Source organism: Podarcis tiliguerta, assembly GCF_965153285.1.
Source record: "Podarcis tiliguerta genome assembly, chromosome: 1".
In the NCBI taxonomy this organism is placed as follows: domain Eukaryota; kingdom Metazoa; phylum Chordata; class Lepidosauria; order Squamata; family Lacertidae; genus Podarcis; species Podarcis tiliguerta.
Window position 1 is genome coordinate 76,587,823 of NC_139534.1, and position 24,908 is coordinate 76,612,730.

The 24,908-nt window shown below is 42.1% G+C and overlaps 1 protein-coding gene across 19 annotated transcripts in view; it reads right to left on the reverse strand.

The window, feature by feature from the left end:
* Positions 1-5,533: 5,533 nt before the first annotated feature.
* The window catches only part of NAV2 (neuron navigator 2), a 517,389-nt gene continuing 498,014 nt past the window's right edge, over positions 5,534-24,908 (reverse strand). For all 19 annotated transcript variants that reach the window (XM_083452668.1, XM_083452670.1, XM_083452666.1 and 16 more), the window contains 8 exons: positions 24,396-24,491; positions 23,025-23,193; positions 20,137-20,372; positions 18,461-18,615; positions 17,250-17,518; positions 16,678-16,796; positions 12,697-12,900; positions 5,534-11,482 (listed from right to left, as the gene is read on the reverse strand). In XM_083452668.1, coding sequence (XP_083308794.1) covers positions 11,357-11,482; positions 12,697-12,900; positions 16,678-16,796; positions 17,250-17,518; positions 18,461-18,615; positions 20,137-20,372; positions 23,025-23,193; positions 24,396-24,491 — 1,374 coding nt within the window. In that variant the 3' untranslated portion in view covers positions 5,534-11,356. The remainder of the gene's footprint in view (positions 11,483-12,696; positions 12,901-16,677; positions 16,797-17,249; positions 17,519-18,460; positions 18,616-20,136; positions 20,373-23,024; positions 23,194-24,395; positions 24,492-24,908) is intronic.

The following is a 24,908-nucleotide window of genomic DNA, read 5'->3' on the forward strand; positions in this document are numbered from 1 at the left end:
AAATTAAAAAAAAAAAGGTGTGCAAGGCCTATCATTTCTGAAGCTTGGGGATTACATTTCATGCATTCCTAGTCATGCATTAGCAACCATAGCCTGGCTAGAGTGTTGCATATTCTAAGCTGAAGTGGGTCGTAATTCGGAACACACTTTATGTAGAAGTAACTTCTGTTGATATCAGATGTGCTTAAAAGCCTCCTGTCGGTGGAACTCCTGCATGTTGATACTGCCCCAGTGGCTTTCCTATGCATGTGCAAATAGCTGGATTAGTGGTGCTAAGCCATCTGGAAACAGCACAGGATCATAGGACATGGGCCCTTTGGAGGCAGCGAAAAATGAAGATGAGCAATTATAATGTCCCAGAAGAAGAGGGGTGTACCTGCATGTTCCACTTGGCTGTAGCAATTCCTAGGATGCAGCTGCATTTTGCACACATGGACAAATGTCCTTCAACAGATAAAGATGTTAAATGATCAGCAGTGCTGGTAGGGAATTTTAAACTCTGGACTTTATGGTCTTGAAAGGCACGCCCCCTGCTTTGGATGGTCATGTATATTACTTCACTTACTTCAACATTTACTTATTCAGGACATTTATTTATCACTTGATTCCCCCCCCCCCAAAAAAAAACCCTCCCCCCTCCAAGCCTTACTCCGTTTGGGGCCCCGGGTGTCTATTTCAAAGTCTTGCCCTGATAGCACCACTGAAAACAGTTCTTCCTTTCCTATGGCGGAGTCTGTGGTAGCAAGAAAAATTTGGAGTGTAAGGGTGATAAGTTAACAGGGCTTGCTGACAGCTGCTTCCGACTGACGTGGGAGCTGCATCAGCTTTAAAGGTTGTTCGTAGTTTTAACAACAATCCCTTGTTTGAAATGCCTCACCTGCATTGATCCTGCTAATCTCCTGGCCCTCTGTTTCCACCAGGGATGATGCTCCATACAAAAAAAACATGGTCTGAAAGGGAAGCTACCCCAGATCCTGCATGCAGGGTTACAAATTCAGATGCAGATTGCACTTGCAGCCTGCAATCTTCAGGTACCTTCAGGAGGAAAGTGTGAGATCTACAGTATTACTTGCAAACAAAGGAAGCAATTAAATACCCACATGACAAATAGAAAACATAAAATTCCAAGGTGTATTAAAAACAAAACGAAATTCAGGAGCGTTTTCCTCTCTGCCACTTTGCCTCATTATAACTTGCACTAGTGTAAACTTTGTGTGTGTGTGTGTGTCTGTCTGCAAAAGTGCAGGTAAATGTCAGGTGTGACTCATAACCAATTCTCACATTAGTTATCATTCATCCTGTGATGGAAAAAGCAATGCAAGAAACAAATCTTCAGACAAGCCCTTGCTACCCAACTATGTTGTAATACTGAATTAACAACCACTGTGGGGAGATATGGTCCCTGGATAAATTATGAATTTGGTCTGAAAAGAGAATGAAACAGGAAAGTGTATATAAAATAAGCACAATTAAAAATGTATAATTGTGCCATAACACACACTTCTCATCTGCAAAAAATAAATTTCATTTTATAATGCATATAAATCAGAGAGAACAATTACATGCAGCTAAAAATAAGGCCCTACATTTCAGTCTTCATTGCTACTGTCACTCAACCTGTGAGTGAGAAAGTGCCAAGAAGCTAAAAGGGGTGGGATGGAGTCATGGATACATTGTGTGTGTGTGTTTGTGTTTGTGTGTGTGTAAATCCAGAGACTGATGAAAAAGCAGGGTAGTAAGAAGTGGGAGCAGAGTTGCTATTTAGTGTCATCAAGAAAGAAAGAAAGAAAGAAAGAAAGAAAGAAAGAAAGAAAGAAAGAAAGAAAGAAAGAAAGAAAGAAAGAAAACCCAACTCAGGGGTTGTACTGTGGGGGAGCTAACAACCACCAAATGACATGAATGCTTCTCCACAAAAATATTAAAGGACTGAGATGATAAACTATGTTCTTTGCCATGTGGTAACAATGTTGCAAATGCCATCTGCTTTACTCCTGCCACCATGTTCCATACAACCATCAAACAGGATGTGTCATCAAGAAAAAAACCAGGCATTTCACTTTAGCAGGTTCAAAAAGGAAAACTCAATGAAGCACTAAGCAGATTTCTCTCTCATTTCTGCTTGTGTGCTGTTCTGGGGGTTCCCCCCACTAACTCAGAACCAATTTGGGGAGGGGGGGCCACGCAGTGGGCTAGAGGAGAGGGGATGAAAGCCCCATTGTGCTAGCAGAAGACTTGCATAAGCTTCTGCTGGGTGGGGCTCATTAGTTAAATCTCACCCTGTATATGTTTAATTATGGATCAATGCGACCCCCCTATTCCCCTTACACAGCTACCAAGTTCCCTGGGAGCTGTAGCTCTGTGAGGGGAAGCCATTTTGGGGGTGAAGCCATGGCTGTTTAAAGTGCTGCGATATTGCTTTAAATGTGTAGTGCAGGCAGGGCCTCAGTGATTTCTAGAACTCGTTCCAGCCATGAAATAGAGGTGTAGCCAAAGCAATCTTGAGCAGCGTTTTAGTATTGCATTGCATTTATTATTGTTGTTATTATTATCCTTCCTTTCATCTCAGAGGAGCCCATACTGTAGTTTTATTGTAGTTTCTCGGTTTCATTGTTATGATGTACTTGTTAATTTGTAAATTACTTAGAGAAACTGCCTTAAGTATTAAGCAATATATTTGTTGTTGTTTAGTCGTTTAGTCGTGTCCGACTCTTCGTGACCCCATGGACCAGAGCACGCCAGGCACTCCTGTCTTCCACTGCCTCCCGCAGTTTGGTCAAACTCATGCTGGTGGCTTCAAAAACACTGTCCAAGCATTTTGTCCTCTGTCGTCCCCTTCTCTTTGTGCCCTCAATCTTTCCCAACATCAGGGTCTTTTCCAGGGAGTCTTCTCTTCTCATGCGGTGGCCAAAGTATTGGAGCCTCAGCTTCAGGATCTGTCCTTCCAGTGAGCACTCAGGGCTGATTTCATTAAGAATAGAGAGGTTTGATCTTCTTGCAGTCCATGGGACTCTCAAGAGTCTCCTCCAGCATCATAATTCAAAAGCATCAATTCTTCAGCGAGCAGTATGTAAAAATAAATTATGTAAAAATAAATTATGGTCAGCCTGTGTAAGGCATGTTCCCATGTTCTAAAGGTATACAAATCTCTTATTTTGAAACTTTTAAATGCAAGTGCTGGGAGTGTACATTTTCTTTTTTTGTGCACTTCTAATTGCTTTAGTGTTTTCAATGCAGTTTTTAATAGAGCTACTTTTTTTTTTACACTGCTTGTGTATTTTTAGTTGTATTTGTTTCCATTCTTGTTGTGAGCCACATTGGGACCTGCACTAGGAGAAAGGAGGGAGGGAGGGAGCGAGCGAGAGCGCGCTTGAGTTTATATGAAGATTTGGTCACTTAAGGCTTAAGCAACCAAGCAAAGCCCAATTTCAGTTAGCTTGAGGTTGCTGCCATCTGGTGGTCAGATTGAGATAATTACAAAAACTTTCCTGAGAGATCTTCATATCCTAATGTGTTTCGGAGGGTGTCAGTCTGGCTGCTGTCCTGAGTTCATTTCACCTATTGCAAGGCTGCAATAAACCAGTTCCTTTGTTGAGGTAATGATTTAGGCTAGCTAGTATAGTCACAACAATTAGCAGAACCGGAGATGTTGCTCGGTGCCATGGAACAAATGGATAGGCTTTATCCCCACCCCAAACTAGCTGTCAGGTAGGAAAAGCATAGCCAGAGTGGCTGAGTTGAGCTGGAAGCAGACTGGAAGCTGGAGACACAGGGACATGCTTGCTCTGTGCTGTATCCAAAGCTGTGATTAATGGAGAAGCAAGATCGTTGGCATGTTAATGCTGTGAATCCCTCTATCATATGTGCAGGTTGTATATATGTGTAAATAAACCATATATCCTATAGAAATCCCAGTCTTATTAACCTTCATTGCAAAAACTCCAAACCCTGGGTGAACCCCTGGATTCTCTCACCACTCAGAGATAGGGACAGTATATAACAATACTAAATAATTTTGGAATCAAACCAGACAAAGCCAAGCAATTTGATAATCCTATTCATTAATCCTTAAATCACTATATCTTACACCAATGAGATTTAAGGCAGCTTATTTTCTGGTTCACACGTCTCATTCATATTGTAAACGACTGGATTCTATGCTATCTCAAGGTTTGCTGATAAAATGCTGCCTACGAACATTTGAACACCTCTAGCTCACCTTTCTCTACTAGTTGTTTCCCGAGGACAGTTATGCCAGAAAAACATGTTTGATCATTTAGGGTGCAATCTTGGGACCCAGTTACCAGGAAGAAAAGTCCCATTGAACTCAAAGAGGCTGCCTTAACAACATAAGAACCTTGCTGGTCAACCAGATGCCTAGGGGAAGCCCACAAGCAGAGCATGACAGCAATAGCACAGTGTTTCCCAGTAACTGGTACTCAGTACTCTACTGCCTGATACTAGAGGTCATGTTGACACCATGACTACTAGCTGTGATTCTCCATGAATTTGACTCTCTTTCGACAGCAAATTTGTAGCTCTATGTGAAGTACTTCCTTTTTTATTTGTATCCACTGTTTCCCACCGTTCAGCTAGGGTGGCGCTGTGGTCTAAACCAGTGAGCCTCTTGGGCTTGCCGATCGGAAGGTCAACAGTTCGAATTCCTGTGACAGGGTGAGCTCCCGTTGCTCTGTCCCAACTTCTGCCAACCTAGCAGTTTGAAAGCACACTAGTGCAAGTAGATAAATAGGTACCGCTACAGTGGGAAGGTAAATGACATTTTCGTGCGCTCTGGCTTCCGTCATGGTGTTCCGTTGCACCAGAAGCGGTTTAGTCATGCTGGCCACATGACCCGGAAAGCTGTCTGTGGACAAATGCTGGCTTCCTCGGCCTGAAAGCAAGATGAGTGCCACAACCCCATAGTCGCCTTTGACTGGACTTAACCATCCAGGGGTTGTTGTTTTTTACCATTCAGCTTCATTGGATTACACAGGGTTCTAGTTCTTATGAGGGAGAAACACTTCTCACGACCAACTTTCTTCATCCCATGCGTAACTTTACACACTCCTACAACATGCTCCCTTTTTACTTGGCACTTTTTGAAAAAGCTTACACGAACACTAGTAATGTTTGTATACTTGCAGATCCCATGTGGGCAGCTGGGAGACCATTGCATTGTCCACCTGAGTGGACCATGCAAACCTTGTTTAGGGTGTGCATCCCTTGGCTTGTGACTGCACAGTTAAAACACTCTGATTCATCAAGTATCTGTTCTTAAAGTTCCGCGGGGTTGAAATGAGCCTTGAACATTCTCTTCGGCAGCATGTGCAGATTGTTGCTGCTGGGAATACAGCAACGTGGCTTTAATAATAAAGAAGATGAAAGGATCTGAATCCAAAACACACAGATAACTGGATTGGTGAATGCGGCACATCACCTACTACTGCTGCTGCTATTATAGTTTATATGGCATATGAACTATGAGGAATTTTGCCCCAACCCTTACAGCAGTAAAAACGGCAGTAAGACCAACCAATCTGAATAAATAATCATCAAATTTATTGAATCATGAATAATTTAAGACTGGTACAATCATTAGCTTTATTCTCCATGACACAGGACAGGGGTGAGAAGGGCAGGCCAGAGGGAGGCATGGTCCAGAACAGACCAACGGCAGATTCCAATCCTAAATGGTAACAGAAAATTAAATAGGGATGGTAGGGCGGAGGTAAACATCATACTGTACACAAAATACTCAATTCCTAGTTTTTCTCTTTAAAAATGGCTAGAAAAAATTCATCAAAATGCAGCACTTGTAATCAAATATTTACAGTTCTATGTTACAATGAAAAAAAATGTACATCTTAAAAGAGAACTTTTCTCATAAATGGTTCCACTGGAAACAACTAGATCAAAACAGCAACCTTCCATTTAATCTCCACAATTTTTTTCCATGTGTTCCCCCCCCCTTGCTCTCTCCTTTTCCTTAAAAGGGAATTGTCACATTTAGACAAGTTTCAAGACACAGAATATCAAAAATGTCAGCATCACCAATGCAATATTGTAAGGGGTTTATTTGTCTCTCCAAAATATACCAAAAAGGAGGAGGAACTAACCAACCCCTCCCTGTTTCTGCACCATCACCCTAAAAAAAAAGAAATCCAATATATGACTTGTACAATTCTTGACAGTTATGAAGGAAAGAAGTATTTTGCATGCTTCCAATTTATAACAAAACACGACTGTTGCATAGAGTCTTGCACTAAAAACAAGAAGTAATTCCAATTTGTGGGGCGGGTTGAGGGAAGGCAAAACTGGAAGCAACTCAGATGAAGTATTTCATCATTCTAAAAAGGGAAGGAATGTTTATTTATCGATGTTGAAAAGAAGAGCTAGGTAAGAAATGTGCACAACAGGTAACCCTGAATCCCGAAGTTTCAGAAAGGATACTGAAGTTGTCTGATCATCCAAAAGGATGAAGTTGCTCAATGTAAATTATTTTTCAGTGACACAAACTATGGTAATAAAAAGATAGAATTCATTTCCTGTTCATGGCAACAGGATATGCAGGAGAGGGGAAAAACCTGAATACCCAGCATAGAGATTTTGTAAAGGGAGTCAAATAGGCTACATATGTGATGTCAGTCGAGATCCCACATACTGCTTTCCCCAGCCACATAATTCCTGTAAATAATTATTGTGTCTTGATGTTTGTGAAATCTCAGTGCTCCCAATTCAGTCTGGCTGGACAACAAAGCCTTCGGCTAAATAAATTTTCTCCACACATTTCACTGGAGAGATCATCTCCATACGTGGTGTTTGCTTTCTACATTTGAAGAGTTGCTCTTTCCTTTGAAATGGACCAGACAGCAGAAGCATGGATGGAATCACTGCATCAGGATAAATTTGTGGCACTTTTATAAGGAAGTTTCTGGACTTGCGCAACAGGGTAAAGTTGTTAATGTACCTTCACAGAAACCACTTTGCAGAGGAGGAGACTTGACTGGAAATGACAAATAGCAAATTCTAAATGTCAATTCCAAACAGATGCAAGGGGTGGTTGTGGTTGGGAATCAAATTGTATAATTTAGCCATTGGGAAACAACTGTAATAAACATTGTTTACCTAGATTTATACACATTTATTCCTCAGGCCAGTTTCCATATTGGGTGAACAGAAGCCTTGAATGTTTCTTATGAGCCTATGCATAGACACATCAAGAACCGGATTCCACAGTTCCCATAGGAAAAAGTCCCCACTGGCTGGGGAAAAAAACCCCTCATTGGTTGATTTACTTTAAACAGGATCCCTCTGTTTTTAGCAGAGAAAAGGCAGGAGATGATGGGAACCCTTCTAGGGCATACTTTTCTTGGCACTATTAACTATGTGGCAATTATGCTTTCAGCAAGACTTTAAAATGTTGCATGCTAAAGGCATGGCAGCTGGGAATCACTCATGCTACACAGTTCCATGCAGATCTTGCCATACAGGTGCAATGCCTGACTCCAACTTGCACTAGATCATCACTTGGGGTGAACACTGTGCTAACTGGGGTACACACACAGGGAACGAGGTCTGCTTGCACAATGAGTTTTCTTCTTCTCTCCCCTGTACCCCCCAAACCTGTTCTATGGTCTCCCTCAACCCTCCAGAACAGATTTATGGGATGCAGAGGGAGGGAGGTCCCATTGCATGAGCAGACCTCATTCATTGTACACAGCAACTTAGGTGAATCTTCCCCTAGTTTGTAAATCCCAGACTTGGGGGAAAGCCTCACATATACAACAAAATACATTGCCCGTATGACGTGCACCTCCTTCTAGGCAAGCTCTGGGTTCCAGGTAGGGTGTGTGGTTGCTACTGAATCATGCAAGTCAGGGTATGAATTTAGGAACTCTGCAAGACTCAAGATGTATGGGTCTCCAACTACAACATCCATGGGGTGCGAAACAAACTGCTTAAAAACATGCAATGTAGAAACTAATCTCCAATGGGACACAGATGGGTCTTTCCCAATGCAAGTGGTCTTCCTCTAAAATTCTTTTTCCTTCAAAATTATTTCAACAGAGAACAACACATATTCCTATGAAGGAAAGTGCTATGCTGAAAGAAGTCCAGACTGTGTTCAATGTTGGGTATGATGAATCTATTCAAACATTTATAAAAGGCATGCAGTACAAATTTCCTGGGACTATACCATTCAAAATGTACATGGATCTCCTATTTTAATGCTGGCTTTGTAAAGATAGCACTTCAGGGAGAAGGCAAAGAATCATTTTCTAGGATGATGGATTTTATGACCTGGGAGAATCTTTTAAATCTGTCCCGCAAGAGGTCCTAAGAAGCAGGGAGCTAAAAAACTAGCTCTCTCCAGCATGTTAGATGGATCTGCTTAGGGCTGTGGATCACTGTGGCCCATTTTCAGCAACCAGGTGAGAATTAAGAAGGTTAGCTAAATACCTTCCCTCTATCTTGTTATGATGAAACACTCAAGCAATTCTGGTTCAACAATTCAACAGGCCATTAGTTCTAGAAAAACATAATGGGAGCAAGTTCACAAAAAACTCCAAACACAACAGATTAAATTTACACGTCACCAAAAGCAGATAGTTATGAGGTATAATAAAAAACCCTTACTCTTTCATGAGACATGGTAGCATAACCATAGTCCTCTTCAGGCATTACAAAGTTAGAATCACAGGTGATAATTAGAATCATAGAATTGTAGAGATGGAAGGGACTTTGAATGTCATCTAGTCTGACCCACTTCATTGCAGGAATCTAAACACGTGGTCTACCATCCAATTTGAAATCATAGCAGATCCTGCTTAGCTTTGCAAATGTGATAGCAGCTTCATTGCTGCACCACCAGGTTCTGGATGTCTTGGAGGCAGGGAACACTGTGTAGCGGTCCTGCTCTCCTCCACCCGACTTTGCTGTGTTGAATGGTAAGGACTGAAGTGGGATTGTAAGTTTGCTCACCTGAACATGCTGACAAACCCCTGCACAACTGGCGTTCCTGATTGCAGAGAGGCTTGTAAATATGCTCAGGGGTACCCATTTACAAGCCCCCTATATACCTTGCTGCTCAACGCAGTGAGGTTGGAAGTGGGGCAAGAGCTCTTACGTTGCCCTTTGCCAGCCTGGTGCCCTCTAAAACTTCTGGAAGGCACTAGGTTGCTGAAGACTGTCCTATACGTTTCGACATTTATAATGTCTGAAGAGGGCTCTTGTGTCTGTTGCATCATATTAACCCTACAAAGATTTACGGTAACACTTTCTTTTCAAAATGGTGACAAACATCTAGCCTGCATGTTCTAAAACAAAACAAAAGATTGTAGCAGTGATGCTGTACAGCATCCTAGAATATTTGTTTCTGCCTCCATTAGATAAACATTTGCCCAATAAACTGTTAGCTGTAAGTTGATATGGACATTCTGAAAAGCCTTCTCCCTCTTATTTCCCCCCACTCTTTTAGTTATTGTCACATTTTTAAAAAAAAACCAGAAGAAATCTCAATTATCTTATTACAAACAGTATTCACAGCAACTCACATAATTGTACTCCAAGAGATGACTCCTATAGCCCTGTTTTGTTTAAATAAAAAAACCCCATCATATGCAGCACTAATGGAATTCAAACACAATTAGTAGAAAGTAGGTAAGGCATCACTTTAAAAAAAATCAGCACCCAAAGATAGCTGAAAAGGCGTGTGTGTGTGTATGTGTGTGTTTTGACTGCGGCTCCAGCTGTGGTAGCCTGAGACAGCTGACTAGTTGTATATTTCAAACAGAAAACACAAACCAGAATGCAATTCTTTGTGAGGTGTTCTTGTTCCCCAGCAGAAGCACCAAGATTTTTTAAAAAATAAATAAAAAACACACGAATCTTTACTCTGTGCGTTTGGGCAAGGAGGAAAAGGAGAATCTGAGAACCAGATAGGTTCAAAACCACGACCCTTCAAAGAAAAAAATAAAACATTTAAAGACACAGTTCTCCTTTACGCAAGACCTGGCTTAATAAAAATGATTTAACAAGTTCCAGGAGTCCAAGTAGGCTTTAGTGTTTTTGTACCGAAAAACAGTGGATTCTCATCCCTCATGACAAGTGGCTTTTGAAAATGAGGGCGTTTCAAAAACAGTTTATTTTGAGGCATGAGGATGAAGTGTTAAAAAATTGTACTTGGGCAGTGTGAAGGCTAAACAATTGCTGTATAAACTTTTGGTAAATGTTTGGGTTAAGTAACAGTGTAACTAAAACCGGAAGCGTTCATTAAGCGTGTTTTCACCCTTCAGCTATGGGCAGCTATGCAAAGAACGGATGTGCATCCATGGGTGATGAAAACTGGAGTTTTGCTTCCAATCTTCCCTGATGCAGATCCTATTCCTGAAGAGACAAGCTGCAATCTAGTTTTAAAAGCCACTTGCCTTTTCAGCGGTGACAACTGCTAAAGCAAAAAGTGGAAGTAAAACACAGGCTGTGGGTATGTTTGTTTTCCTACGCATTACTTTGGATCCTGGCCAAAATGGTCATAGTCCACAACATGCTGTTGTAGCTCAAAGGTTCATGGCTCCATTGGAAAGTAGCAAATGATGTGCATCTGTGTTCAGGGTGGATTAAGCCTCACATCTGCACCTATATAAAGAAAACTAAATACATAAACATAAAAAGCCAGATCTCTAACTAGAGAACACTGTGTGTGTGTGTGTGTGTGTGTGTGTATACGTGTTTTCCCTGTTTCTCAGCTCTTTGCCTTTTGTGGAACATTATCAAGGCAAGCAAATATTTTATAGCACCAGAACTATCTGTAGATGAGGTTAGACTGAAAGATGATGTTTAAGTTCAGTGAATACTGAATGAGTTTGGTCAGAAGCAGCATAGGCAAGGTCCACTCCCTTTTCTCCCTTTCTGGACAGTACATGGCACAAAGCTCTTTTGCTTCATAGCTTTGTAGGTGAGCATTTTTTGTTCCTTCGTCCTCCACGCCCACCACAAATTACTATGACTAATGTAATTGTTGGTATGGGAAAAAAACATGTATTCAGTGTCTTAGGCATGTGAGCTCACAGCAATGTCGAAAAGAACAAAAACAAAGTAGTGCAGTTCTAATTATTAAGGGAAATAAAAACACAATTCAAAAACATCAACTGGGTTGCCTGCACCCATATTTGAGACTGAAAAGGGGGTGGTTGGGGGAGAAACAGAAGGGGCGGAATAGTGTCTCTATTGTTCTTGCAGCTCTAATACTGAGATGTCCAGCTGGACTAAAGACCAGTGATCTTCATGGTTTGGTGATTATGTCTTCTGAGCAAGGCAGGAGATGGACCATGGGAAATAACCCACTGCTGCTATTTTCGCATCATAATGTTGATTCCAGAGATGAATCGAGGATGTCGTCGTGATGGCTATTGCTGTTGGAGTCACTGTCGTAACTCTGTGGGCTTGAATAGTTAGCTGCCTCCTGCAATCTCATCAGCATGTTCATCTGAGGAAATATCACAAGAGGACAAGCGGTGTTACTTGAATGTTGGCTCTATTTCCACATTTATTTATTGGCCTGTTTAAGCACTTGCTCTGCTTGCTGCATAAGACCCACAATTAGCGTTCAATGCCACAAGAAGTCCAGCACCTACATAAGCAGGGTAGACTCTGCAACCAATTCTTCCTTGGTGTTTATGGACTACTGGCAGTAGCTATGTGGTGGAAACAGAATTGGAGTTAGGCTGGGTGAAATGGAACTAGCTTGCTGGACAAGCTAGAAAAACCCTTCTGTCCTAGTAGCAGATCATGCCAAACATTTCAACCTTTCTCTGGAGGTTATAAGTTACCCACCTCCATCGCATCATGCAATGCAGGGTCAATGAACACTTGGATCTGTTGCGGCTCACATGCCAATGTTGGGCAGGGCGAAAAACAGTGTTTGTCAAGGGCCCACCCCTTTCTCTCCCCTCTCAGTGGGCTGCCAGGGGAGAGTATGATTGCTCTTGCTGGAAGTGTGAACCGACTGCTTGCAAACATCCTCCTTCCATTGCTCTGTTCATTTTGATGTTCTCCAGGGTCCATCCGCCCCCCCCCCCCCGCCCATCTCCTCTCTCTTGGCTCCTCAGACTTGCATCAAGTTAGGGATGCATGCAGTCTCAGGGGATTAGATTCCCCACCCCTTATCTAAGTCCCTTTTGCAAGTCACATGCAATGTCATTGATGCTGAAGTGTGTGTCTTTTGCAGCCAGTTGACAGTATAACAGATTTTGGGACCCACATAATTGGTCCTGCCCATTTGTTTGTAATGGGCAAAACCACTCACATAACAGTGCCATCCGATGAATCCATGGAAAAAGCAGCTCAGTGAAAGAATTTGCAGAAGGCATGGCCTTGAGATAAGTTTCCAAGGTGGTTTGTAATCACTGTTTTACTCCCTCCAAAACTTAAGAGATGCTTCTCATAGAACATGTTGTAAGGTCAGCACAGTATACACAAAGCAATCACAGACATTGCAAGCCAAGCAGACACCATCACATCTGCAACACAATTCTAAACTTCTAGGATGAGCCACAAACCACATATGGGGCTAGACTGGGGTCATGTGTGTGTATATTATACAGACCACCTGTGCCTTCCTGGACCAAGTCTCAATGGTTCCAAATGATACAACATTCAACACAATAAAATTTGTGCTGCTGACTAGCTGAGAAATCTCACCAGAGGATCTCCTTCGGCATCACTAGGTGGAACTTGCTTGCTGGTTGAACCTTCCCGAGGCATGGAGTACCCATCAAATCCAACATCTTCTGGCCGCAGTTGCAGCAAGGGAGGCCATTCATGGTGTTGTGGGGTGGCTGCCCATGGGTAAGTGTCCATTACCCATTTGGCAGGGTCTTCCCATGGTGCTCTTCTTCCATACAACTGCAAGCAAGAACAAGACATCGTCCCTCATTAAAAGATTAGATTTTTCAATATATAGGCCCTTTAAAAAAAAAAAAATTCTATTAAAGATTTCCTAGTTTTCAAAAATATGTGCATTGTCTCTTTTTTCAAGTTGTGTTTTCTACAGATCAGTTTTCTTTGTTGCGAGGCATTAGTGCTGCATACAGTATAAAGTTGGGAAGAAAAGAGGGGGAGGGGTGGAGGATGGTGAGTGGGGTGGGGATATATAGGCCTTTAAGGTATAGCCTCTTGGTTTGTCATGACATTTCACAAGAGGAATCTCCCATTGTGTAAAAAATGTCTGGGGCAAGAACAACGAGAGCTCTGTGTGCTTCCTCCTTTAAGCACCAAGTTCTAACTGTTCCTGGGTTGCCTGTTCATTGCAACTGATGTGGAATGGTGATTCCCAAGCATTTGGAGGTGTCTGAGCATCTGGATTTCTCATAGGTCATAACCATCACAGCAATGGTTTTCTGTGTTCTGAGAAAGCCTGGGATTCCTCAGACGTTTATGAGGGTTTCCTCAAGGAGAATGGTGGGACCAAAGTGCCCCTACCATATCATATATCACACGCAACCATGGGATCTTTATGTGTTGCAGGTACCTAGGATGAACTCTTAGTACATGTGAATTGAAAGTAAGGACTAATGGGGCTGGCCAGCTCATGAGAACTGAGCAACGAGGCAAGCAAAAGGAGAATGCACAGGAAAGTGTGGGATAACACTTGGTTTCACATAATGTCATCAGCGCTGCCCCCAACCCCTCAATTCATAATGAATGGTCTTTAAATAGCCTGTGTTGCCTAATCTCCCTGCAAACAGATCAAGATGAATGCTCAATAAACAGGTTGTCTGGAAGCACTCAGGGATAGACAACCGTCTCCTCTGAGAATTTGTAAACAACAAAAGAGGTATGAAGCTTCTCTGATCTCCTGTCCTTTTAGACCAAATGTGGTTGAAGCTTCAGAAGTGCCCTTGCCAAACTGTGTGCTTGAATGTTTGGCTTCAAAGTCATCAAAGAACTACAGTTCAGTGCTTGGCAAGCTTCCCCAGCTTTGGTGCCAAAAAGCTCCCAAGGAACAGGTGATTCCACACATTTTAGTCTTTGACTTCAAACACACATGCCCTTGCCACTTTGAAGAGGCGGTTTGATTTGACTGTAGCTTGCAAAAAGACACCACAAACCCTGCTCTGTGGAGCCATGGCTTTTTGTGAACGTATTTACATGCAGCGTCTTGGGCCAGCCAAAACCATTTGAGCAAGATGAAAGCTGAAGTTACAGAAAGTGTTTCTAGAGGAAAATGAATGTTCATGTTTTCATGCTTGTAATACAGAGTTTAAGGTGGCTGCTCTTTTGGGGATTGTTTTTCATTTGCTATACTTCTCTGTTCTGACAGCTTACATGGTGGAACATTAAACAGACCCACCCCACGGGAGCAAAGATGCATTATGAGAACATCAGAATGTCATTAGCGTTCCAGGCATAAAGATTTCAAGAGCAACCCATGACTGCAGTGGGTTACATGACGAACATAAATGCTCCTATTCCTATTCGTCTCTTTCATAACCTAAGTGTTAAATTTTAACTTAAGTTTTAAAAGAAAATACTGGGGAGCTTCCTTCGAACCAGTCAATTAGTTAAAACAAAAATCGGGTGGTACATTTATGCATTTGGCCATTACAGTCTCTCTCTCTCTCTATATATATATATTATGGTGAACATTCTCTTGACCAAGGCATTTAGAAACACAAGAGGGGGAAATACTGAACCATACACTTGAGGTAGACGGAATCTCTGTGTACGTATTTTGCTACCTTTGGATTCTGACAGTTTGAAGCTTCTGTAGGACATATCTGATTTGACAACATTTAGGAACCTATATAGCATGGTGTTGCTACAAAGTATATTCTTCCTCTATCCAGAATTGTTTTACAAACATTACAATACGTATGAAATAAAACAATTCTATATACAGTGAAATATGTTTTGTAGAGGTTTTTCAGAAAGCAGGGTGTGTATTTATTAAGTAAATAATTAACAGAATTCATGCTTTATTCTGAGAGCACGCCAAATGGTTACTAAGCAAATTTGTCCACTAGGTGGTGCCATGTAATTCAAAATCAGGGACTCTCACTCAACCAAATGGTATGTCAGAAGAACCCACCATGAAGCACAGGACACCAGGTGGAACAAGGAGAGAAGAGGATTTCTACTCCAAAGACAGAGATTCACCCTGGCAAATGGATGCTTATAAAATTCCAGTTCCACTTTCAAGTCCTTTCCCAAAAATGTGGAATAATATCTTAAATCTTAAAATTAAGGTTATAAATTTATCACACTATTTCCCCTTTTTTCTTCTTTATTCAAGGCTATCTAAGTGTCTGAAATATGCTTTCAGATCACTGTGCATCCAGCAAGTTATGACACTGAAAAACCACAGGAATCCCCATACATTCCTATGGGAAACAATCAGCAGCAAATGGTGTCCTTTCTTACAAGACTGAGATGGTTACCGACTTGTTGAGGATGGGAACATGAAACACAAAATAGATTAAGATGCAGAGTTACCAGCAGTTATCATGTTTGTTTCACAGATATGCTGGCAGAGATAACAACAGCAGTGTTGTCTGAGCTGCTTGAAACTGCTGAACAATTAGAACTTGTAATAAGATACTAAGCACTATCAGTTCAATCAGTCCTAAAAGACTCCTAAATCACTTTAATGACTCCTAACGCACCATAAAGGAATTTAATATATATTTCTTTTAAAAAAAAAAAAATCTACAAAAATGTTACTAGTTTAATTACATTGCTTTTGCTTTGTTCTTCTGAATGATAAGAAGACAAACAAAACTACTTGAATTGCGGAGAAAAGTGCCCTTTTCCCACATCTTACTCCAATGAAAAGAATACTGTGTTCTTAAAAAGATAGTAATAAATGTAGTGAGATAGCTCCAGACATGTGCTTGCATGAAAAGGAAGGCTAATTTAGTTATCAGAAGGGACTCTGATCCAGTGGAGGCTCCAACACTGTCCCCGAGTGTCGCCCAACAGAGCAGAGAGAGGGCTGCAGGAGGAATTGGTGAAAATCGCTTTCCTCCAGTAGATGAGTCCCGTTAGTAGAGCTGTGTTCCCAGCAAGTCTAGGTCTAACCCACCGGGTATTGGTGCAATTCCTTTCCAAGCTAAAGAAAGCATTAATGCAAGTCTGCATAACTTGTGACTCCAAAAGCCAAACAATGTCAAAAGTGGGGGAAGGAAATACTCTTGTTTTCAATGCCTGTCGGGGACTTGTTGCTGAGAGTTTGCCCCACATTAATGCTCTCATGGGGAGAGTTCCCTCACAAGCTTCTGAGGCATATTTGGGTTTGTCAAGCTCCTGTCAGGCTATTAAATGGTTGGTGGGCTGTGATCGGCTTGAAGGAGAGACAGTGTGGTGTAGTGGTTAGAGGATTGAGCTGGTACCTGGGAGAACAGGGTTCAAATCCAGGCAAATAAAACACACCCGGGGGGAGGGAGGAATCTTGGGCCGGTCATGGCCTCTCAGCCTAAGCTACCCCCCAGGGTTGTTGTGAGGATAAAACAGGGAGGAAGAGAACCATCTACACCACCTTGAGCTCCTTGAAGGAAAGCTGGGGTATAAACAGAGTAAAACAAAACAAATAAATGAGACGTGAAGACCTAGGTTGTGCTGTATCTGTTCTTCCCCCATGCCCACACTCTTTGAGTAGGTGTAGTTCATATGCAAGCTCCTTACCTGTAGCCCTTCTCTGACAGCCTCAAGAAGATAGGGAACAATAGAGTAGTTCCACAGGTCAGTAAACCAAACCCTAGAACCGTCGACATCTATAGGGCAGGAGAGGAAGAGTCTTGGACCTGTGAGAAAAAAGGAGAAGGTTACATATGCCAAGCATCTTTGGTGAATATGGGTTGAATTACAGCCACAACATCAAGTAAAAAATGACAAGAGAGGAGAAGGAAACGTACACTTAGGATAAAGCACTGCACCAACAAAGGAGCCAATTAACCCATAATAATAGACTAGGATTTATCTACAAGTTGAACATTTGCTATGGCATCTTTAGTGAGCAGGCATTTAAAATCAAGCTCCCTCAATAGTTGGGCACAGCCTATTTTTATGGGGTTCACATTATAACAAAAAGTATAATGTATCTGATTCCATTCCTCAGAAAGCTCTAGTTTTTAATGTAATTAGGACACTAAGGAAAAAGGAAACTATTATCCTATGTAGAGTAGATGAAATCTATGTTCTTGACCAAGTGTTTAGAAATGCGTCAAGAGCTCTAACAGATAATTCTGAGTTCTCACCAATAGTAACATCTGAAGAGCTGTGAGCCTCTAAGAACTTGTTGAGATGCTGCCAGACTTTGGGAATCCAGTCTATAATTTTAATTAGTTCCACATTTCTCATACGACCACCAATCTCCGTTTCAATGAGTTTTCTTCTCAAGAAACGGCCAAGAAAGCCCTTGACTGGCTCAGTGTGGTTGGCACACAGCACCCATCTGAAGTTGTGGTGGAGCTGAAGGTTCGGTGTAGAGGAAGTTGCCTGGTTCATAGTTCCAATAATGTAGGGACTGTGGGAAACAGATCAGTCACTATTAATGTCTAAAAACACAGTATGTTAAAAAAAAAAAAGAAAACCTTTAAGTAATCACATTATCTACTTTTTTGCTACTACCACTGGCATGTGAAGGAAAACTATCTGAGCCTAAACAACATTGATCAGACCTCTCCATCCCTCCCACAGTATTGGCTGAGAGTATCTGTGATTTTACAGAACATTTCAGAATATTTCATCTGCTTAAGAAACAGAAGGTACAGAATCCGTGAATGAATAATGGGGAAAAAAATACTGCACAGGGTGGCTAAATTCCACATTTTAATATCAACTAACCCATCAGCCTACTAAATCTTTGGTTGCAGATCCTATACATTTTATTTATTCTGGGCTGGGCAGAAAAATTCAAGATGGGCAGAAAAATTCAACCCCCATGTCAGGGTGGTGGTTTGGATTAGGCAGAGATGTCTCTCCACCAAGCTTTCCTGGCTCAACCAGGCTCCTGCTGAACATGCAGGTGGCCCCATTGCTGCGGTCTTTGCAGGCAGAAAGCCTCAGAACTGGGTGTTCCAAGGGTGAGGTTGAGCAAGCGCAGGAACCACTGGATCTTGAGCAAATCTTAATGTCATTGAAAACAGCATGGCCTCGAATCATCCTGGCCCCTTCACCTTCTGCTGCCATGACTGACAGGGCTGAGAATGAGACAGTGGCCTTGCTGCTCTGCAAAGCCACACTGCTGGTCATATTGGGGAGTTTGGATTACGCCCTAAAATAGGTCACTTCAGTTAAATCTCACTGATTTCAGTGGGAACTAAGCCATGGCTAATTTTTCACGTTTGATTTCAATAGTATCACAAGCAACTAATGTGTTGGATCCAGCCAGGTCAAGTCTCAAGGAATGCTCCTGGAGCAAACACACTTTCCTTTCATGAAAGTTTGAGGCAGAACATGCTGTTACCATTTGTGGTACTTGCAGTTCAAGAGCCCATTGAAGATCTCTCCCAGGGAGCTGACATGGTGCAGGTTGTCCAGGATGATCACAAGAGGCATCTCCACAGCATTGTTTTCACTATTGCATTGGTCAGCAAGGTTGGAGAGGTATTGGCGGAGTTCCTGTGATGCAGACGCAAAAGAGAAAATTGGCTTTCAGACATTTCTTTTGAAGATCTTGAAAGACATGGAAGTGGCTGGATTCAGTGGCAGAACAGTCTTCTGTTAAGGGTGTGATAGCAAACTACACAGGGCCAACATTCTCCCAAGAGAAACAACCTTTTGAATAGAGTATATAATAGCTCGGATGAATTTGACATCTTGTTTAGAATCTTAATTGAAAAGCTGACTATGATCCCACTAAATGCTATTTCACACGAGACAGGAAAAGGTGGTCCTCTTTCATTCTGGGGCAGTTCACAGATGTCCCCTGATACTCCCAAAGAATTGAGATTGCCTCTGTAGGCATTAACAGATCTCTCTTGAAGTGATCATGTAACGAGAAGTGGTGTCTGGGGACAGGGTGGAGCTGCATGACAGGATGAGGGTAACAAAATTTGGGCTGCCAAGTTTGGCTAGGTAAAATCACCAAGGTATCAACTAGTTTTCTGCACAAAGCCTTCTACAGAAAGCTACCAGGTCCAAGAATGTCATTGCACAGGACACAGGCTCAGCATTACAAAATGGAGGACTCCTAGGAGGACATTAATTAGTAACTGAATACTATTCTTCACTAGACAGAAAAAGTGGTCCTCTTGCAGGCCTTTTTCCACATGGCCTGGGAGGGCAGGGCCCTGACTAACTCCAGCTACAAAAGCTAAGGCTGCTGAACAGAATCTTAGGCTGAGGTATTGTTGAGGGCTTTTTGTTGGGGTGTGGTTGTTGCTGCTGTTATTTTTTTGTATCTTTATTTCGGATCTTGTGATTTAGGTGGAAATCTGGCTCCATTTGTTATGTTTGTAGTTATGTAACTTTTTATACGTTGTAAACCGCCTTGAACATGGTCTTAAAGTTGGAAAGGCAGCATACAAATAAAATGACTGACTGGTTGATTTCATGCTGGGAAGTTCACGGGCGTCTCCGAAGATTACAGTCCTTCAGATCCCACCTAGAAGAAACATCAGCTCACCCTACAAGAAGAGTGTCACCTGCATGCCTGCTAAGGCAGGCAAATGCATCAGGGCCTTTATCGCACCAATCTGCTGCTCAGGAACAAATTATTTTGATTTGTAAATACAGTGGTGCCTCGCAAGACGAAAAGAATCCGTTCCGCGGGTCTTTTCGTCTTGTGGTTTTTTCGTCTTGCGAAGCAAGCCCATTGACGGAGTAGCGCTATTGGCTAAAAAAGGGCTAAAAACGGCTTTTTAACACTTGGGAGATTAGCGGTTTTGCTGCTAAAATGCTTTTAGCAGCTTAGCGATTCAAAATAAGGTGTTTTGGAGTGGGAAAAAAATTCAAATTTTTTCGTCATTTTTCGTCTTGCGAAGCAAGCCCATAGGGAAATTCGTCTTGCGAAGCGCCTCTGCAGACGGAAAACCCTTTCGTCTTGCGGGTTTTCCGTCTTGCGAGGCATTCGTCTTGCGGGGCACCACTGTAGTAAACTTTTTTTTGGGGGGGGGGCAAGTCAATTATATGAATACTCACCTTACTGGACTTGTGATCCACATTAAATGTTGCAATAGCACCATCACCCAGCTCCCTGCCCTCTCTAAGGACCATGTACTCTGACAGACGATTGGCTAGGTAGGTCTTTCCTGTGCCGCTTGGGCCAGATAAGATGATTCTCCTGTGCTCCATCAGTAGTGACACATAGCGCTGCAGAATAGGCTTGGGGATCAGGGACTCAAACACCAGACAGTCCAAACTATTCTCTGCAATCCCTGTAACAACAGAAGACGTGGCATTCAAAACTTAAGAACTAAAAGTTATCTCCAGAAGATTTTATTTAACAAAATTTATAAACTACTTTATTGTAGCATAATCTCTAAGTTGTTTACAACAACTAATTAAATTATAAGAAAAACCATTTAAATATAATTAAAACCAACCATAAAATAGATTAAAACATTTCAGCATCTACGTGTCTGGATAGGCTTTTCTAAACTTACTCACTTCAGGGGAGTGCAACTCTGTCCACAACAAGCTGCCTTCCCACCTCTCAGAACTGAGGATACTTAATACACCTGTCTGATAAGGATTCAGCTTTAATCTATTCCGCCATGGCAAGACCACACTTGAAGTCCTGTGATTATCAAGGGGCTGGAAATCAAGTTTATGAGGAATGGTTGAGGGAGTTTAGCCTGGTTAAGAGGAGAGGAGATCCGATAAAAGTAAAAGGTAAAGGTACCCCTGCCCGTACGGGTCAGTCTTGCCAGACTCTAGGGTTGTGCGCTCATCTCACTCTATAGGCCGGGAGCCAGCGCTGTCCGCAGACACTTCTGGGTCACGTGGCCAGCGTGACAAAGCCGCATCTGGCGAGCCAGTGCAGCACACGGAAAGCCGTTTACCTTCCGCTGGTAAGCGGTCCCTATTTATCTACTTGCACCCGGGGGTGCTTTCGAACTGCTAGGTTGGCAGGCGCTGGGACCGCACGACGGGAGCGCACCCCGCCGTGGGGATTCGAACTGCCGACCATGCGATCGGCAAGTCCTAGGCACTGAGGTTTTACCCACAGCGCCACCCGCGTCCCCTAGGAGATCCGATAGCCATCTTCAAATATCTAAAGCAGGCACAGGCAAACTCGGCCCTCCAGATGTTTTGAGACTACAATTCCCATCATTCCTGACCAGCTAGGGATGATGGGAGCTGTAGTCCCAAAACATCTGGAGGGCCGAGTTTGCCTGATCTAAAGGACTCTCGCATGGAAGATAGAGCAAGCTTGTTTTCTTCTGCTCCAAAGGTTAGGACCCGAAGTGATGGCTTCAAATTACAAGAAAGGAGATTCCAACTAAACATCAGAAAGAACTTTCTGATGGTAAGAGTTGTTGAACAGTGGAACGAACTCCATTGGAAGCTGATGGACTCTCCTTCATTGGAAGTTTTTAAGCAGAGGTTGGACGGCCATCGGTCATGGGTGCTTAACTGAGATTCCTGCATTGGGGGTTGGACCAGATGTCCCTTGGGGTCTCTTCCAACTCAACATTTCTGTACTTCTAGATAATTGTTATGTACTTCTACCTTTACAGGAGGGAATACACCAGTGCCTCCATCAAGGTGGATGGTACTTTCAATGAAGCACTGATCACTTCCTGGATCCACACAGTAGTCACTCCCCTTAGACTAGCTCTAAGAAGCCAAGGCTCAAGAGAGTAGATTCATGCTTCCAGATTCTACACATTTACTATGATTGTCATGTAAATATGCCTCACTTTACAACAGCATTCCCGCCTCCACCCCAAAAAAACTTCCTCTGAATTCAAAATACTTCTGTTTCCCCTGAAAAACCAAGTGATATGTTGAATCTTGTTTTGCACGTTATGGGATAAACAAGGGAGACTACAATGAAACATTGCAGTGTGGATTATTCCTGTTCAGAATTCCAACTAGTCAGCTAGCCATGGCAGGGTTCTCACTAGCCACGACAATCTGTTCCATTGCCCCTTGCCCCTTTTCTGTGGCTTCCCCCTCCCTCTAACTGATATTCAATATTTCATGGTTACCCCAGGGTGGTGGTGGTTCTCTCTTAGCTTTAAAAATATTTTCTTCCTCCATATTTTTTTGTTTAAAAATGTATCTGCACACATATTTCTGTAAACCAAGGCATTCTTCTGAGCATATTGATACTTCCCTTCTGTTTCTTAGTGGCTGTGTTTTGACTACATAGCTGTTGGCACTCGCTGCCAAAGTTTAATATTAGAGGGAGTGTTATGTTTTCTGGCAGAAAAACTTCCACCGGGGGGGGGGGGGGCGGGGGGAGAGACTACAAGCAATGTCAGCAGGGAGAATTGACTGTGAAAAAGGTCAGCAATTCTTAGAATCCCGCAGATGGAACTTCAGCTGGGAGAATACATAGGGATGGAATGTTTATCACCTGTTAAAAATTATCAAGCTTAAACATTTGTATGAACAGCTGTATATCTGGAAGGTAGAAATGTTACCATGAAACGACTTAAAAAGCACTTTGATCGTATTAAAATATGTGTACTATAACCTGACTCTTAAAATCCAGCATCAGCGTAGTTCTTGAAATGCCTAAATAAATAACTTGAAATATACATAAATAAACTTCAGCAGTCAAAGCTTGCCTGATAGTTAACAATTACAAACAAGCAAAAATACTGGCTGAAATTCCATCTTCTATACAGCAGTTTCAAGGTGTAAGATCCCTGTTCCATTTTTTTATGCAACCACCCTAACGTCAGTGAACATGAATGCTTCTTCATTTGCAACTTTTCACTCAAAGGAAGACATGAAAAGGATAGGAAGAAGAAAGAAACTCATGAAAATGTCTCTTGCTCCTCTGAGGTTTCTCCAACGCCTGGCAAGACCTGTAATTACAAAGAACAGTAACAAATGGATCACCTATAATTTACCTTTGATAGTCACCGATATGGTATTGTTTTCACCAACCAGATAGCCACAGGGAAGCAGCTCAGGTGTCTCCATGCTATTTGTGCGAACGATTTCCCCAATGCTGTATCCTAGGACGCTGTCTGAGTTCAACCCTAGCTGACTCGCAGGATCAACATGAATGATGTATTCCTATGAAAGGGAAGTAGAAAAGAATAATAACAATACATCAACCTTATCTTCAAGGGTCTTGGTTCCCTAATATTGAAATTTCACAACTGCATTTTTCATTTTGAAAACGAACTAATTTGCGCAATGAAGAAAGGCAAACCCAAAGTCTATTTTAATCATATAGTAAAGAGAGGGAAAGGGTAACAAATATATGCAAAAACCACACAGCGTATCAGCAGCCCCACCAGAGATTTCAGTCCTTGTTGCACCATCACACTCAGTTTCCATGTAAGAGAGTTAATATAGGACTTTTCTGTCTATGTGAAATGTATTGTATATGCACTGTATATTTAAATTAAGAAGTGCAGACACATATGAAGCCCTGTATACATTATGAAAAGAGGCCAGGTGCTGGACAAAAACAACAGCAACAGGGGATGTTGTCATCTCCCTACCCTGGTTGTGAACTTTCAGAGGCATCTGGCAGGCTACTTTGGGACAAGGTGTTTCCCGGATGTTGAGTCCTTGAATTTTCTTGGACTCCCAGCTCCTATCAGCTCCAGCCAGCAAAAGCTTTAGAGATGATGGGAGGAGTGGTTCAACAACATATGTAGACCCACCGGTGGGAAAGAATGGATTAGGTGGAATTTAGACCTCACCCAGCAAGGTATTTCTTACATTCCTCCATTTCAGGCTATGGCATAATGCATGAAGCCTCTTCCTTCAGTGAGATCACAAGTATCAACAGAAAAGTGTCAGTTGCCATGCTGCATATTCCAATGGAAGCACATACAGGTCTCGCATATCCTCAGTTGGCATATATTTGAATCTCTGGAGCTGGGAGGATGCAGTGGTCAAGAAGGATGTACCATATGACCAGATATACATTGTGTATTTGGTCTTCTCTTTTACTTTTTTTGTTTTAAAGATCGGAATGTTGAAATAAAGTAAGATTATTTAGCACACACTGCAGCCAGTACTTAATGACTTTTCAGAAGCCTACATTATATACGGTGTAAAAATAATAATGTATACAACATAAAGAGAAATACGATGCTCAAGTTAGTATGTTTTGCAGGCTGCAGTACATCAGGCCTTGGGGGAGCCTCAATTTAAACTGATGCAGCAAAGGAACCCATCAGAATAGTTTTCTGCCTAAATAAAAAATAATAGCTTTCAAAGCTATCCAAGTTGTTAGAAGTAACAAAAATAACAGCGTTCACCTTAAACAGCCTTCTAACAACGCCATCGAGAACATCCCATTTGGTCTTTCCACTGACGCCTATGCAGCCGATAAGGAAGAGGCGAGGCCTGGAATCCTAAAAGCATACAAATATGTTAAAAGAAAGGCAAGTATGGTGCTGTTGCAGCACTATATAAATTATTTCACCATCATCCAAGCTACTTCAGTGTTGAGACAGGGCTGAGACATAACCCCTACATGTGTGCCATTGCAGACCTGATCTATTCTTTGACTAGGCAAATAGGGCAGAACCTAGACACAAAGAATTCTGTAAGCTCACTGGCACCTTGTCAAATTATGTGCCAAGTTCCTAAACACTAGTACAGTCTATTTAACCACTTTGCTAACTGAAATATATTGGGGGGGGGGGTCGTCAAATGATTTATTGAATTATGACCAGAATTAAATTATATCCAGAGCATTTCCATAATCCACTAATTTAGGAATTCAATCTAAAAACACAGGTAGGATTAGTTTGGAAGGAACCATTTGT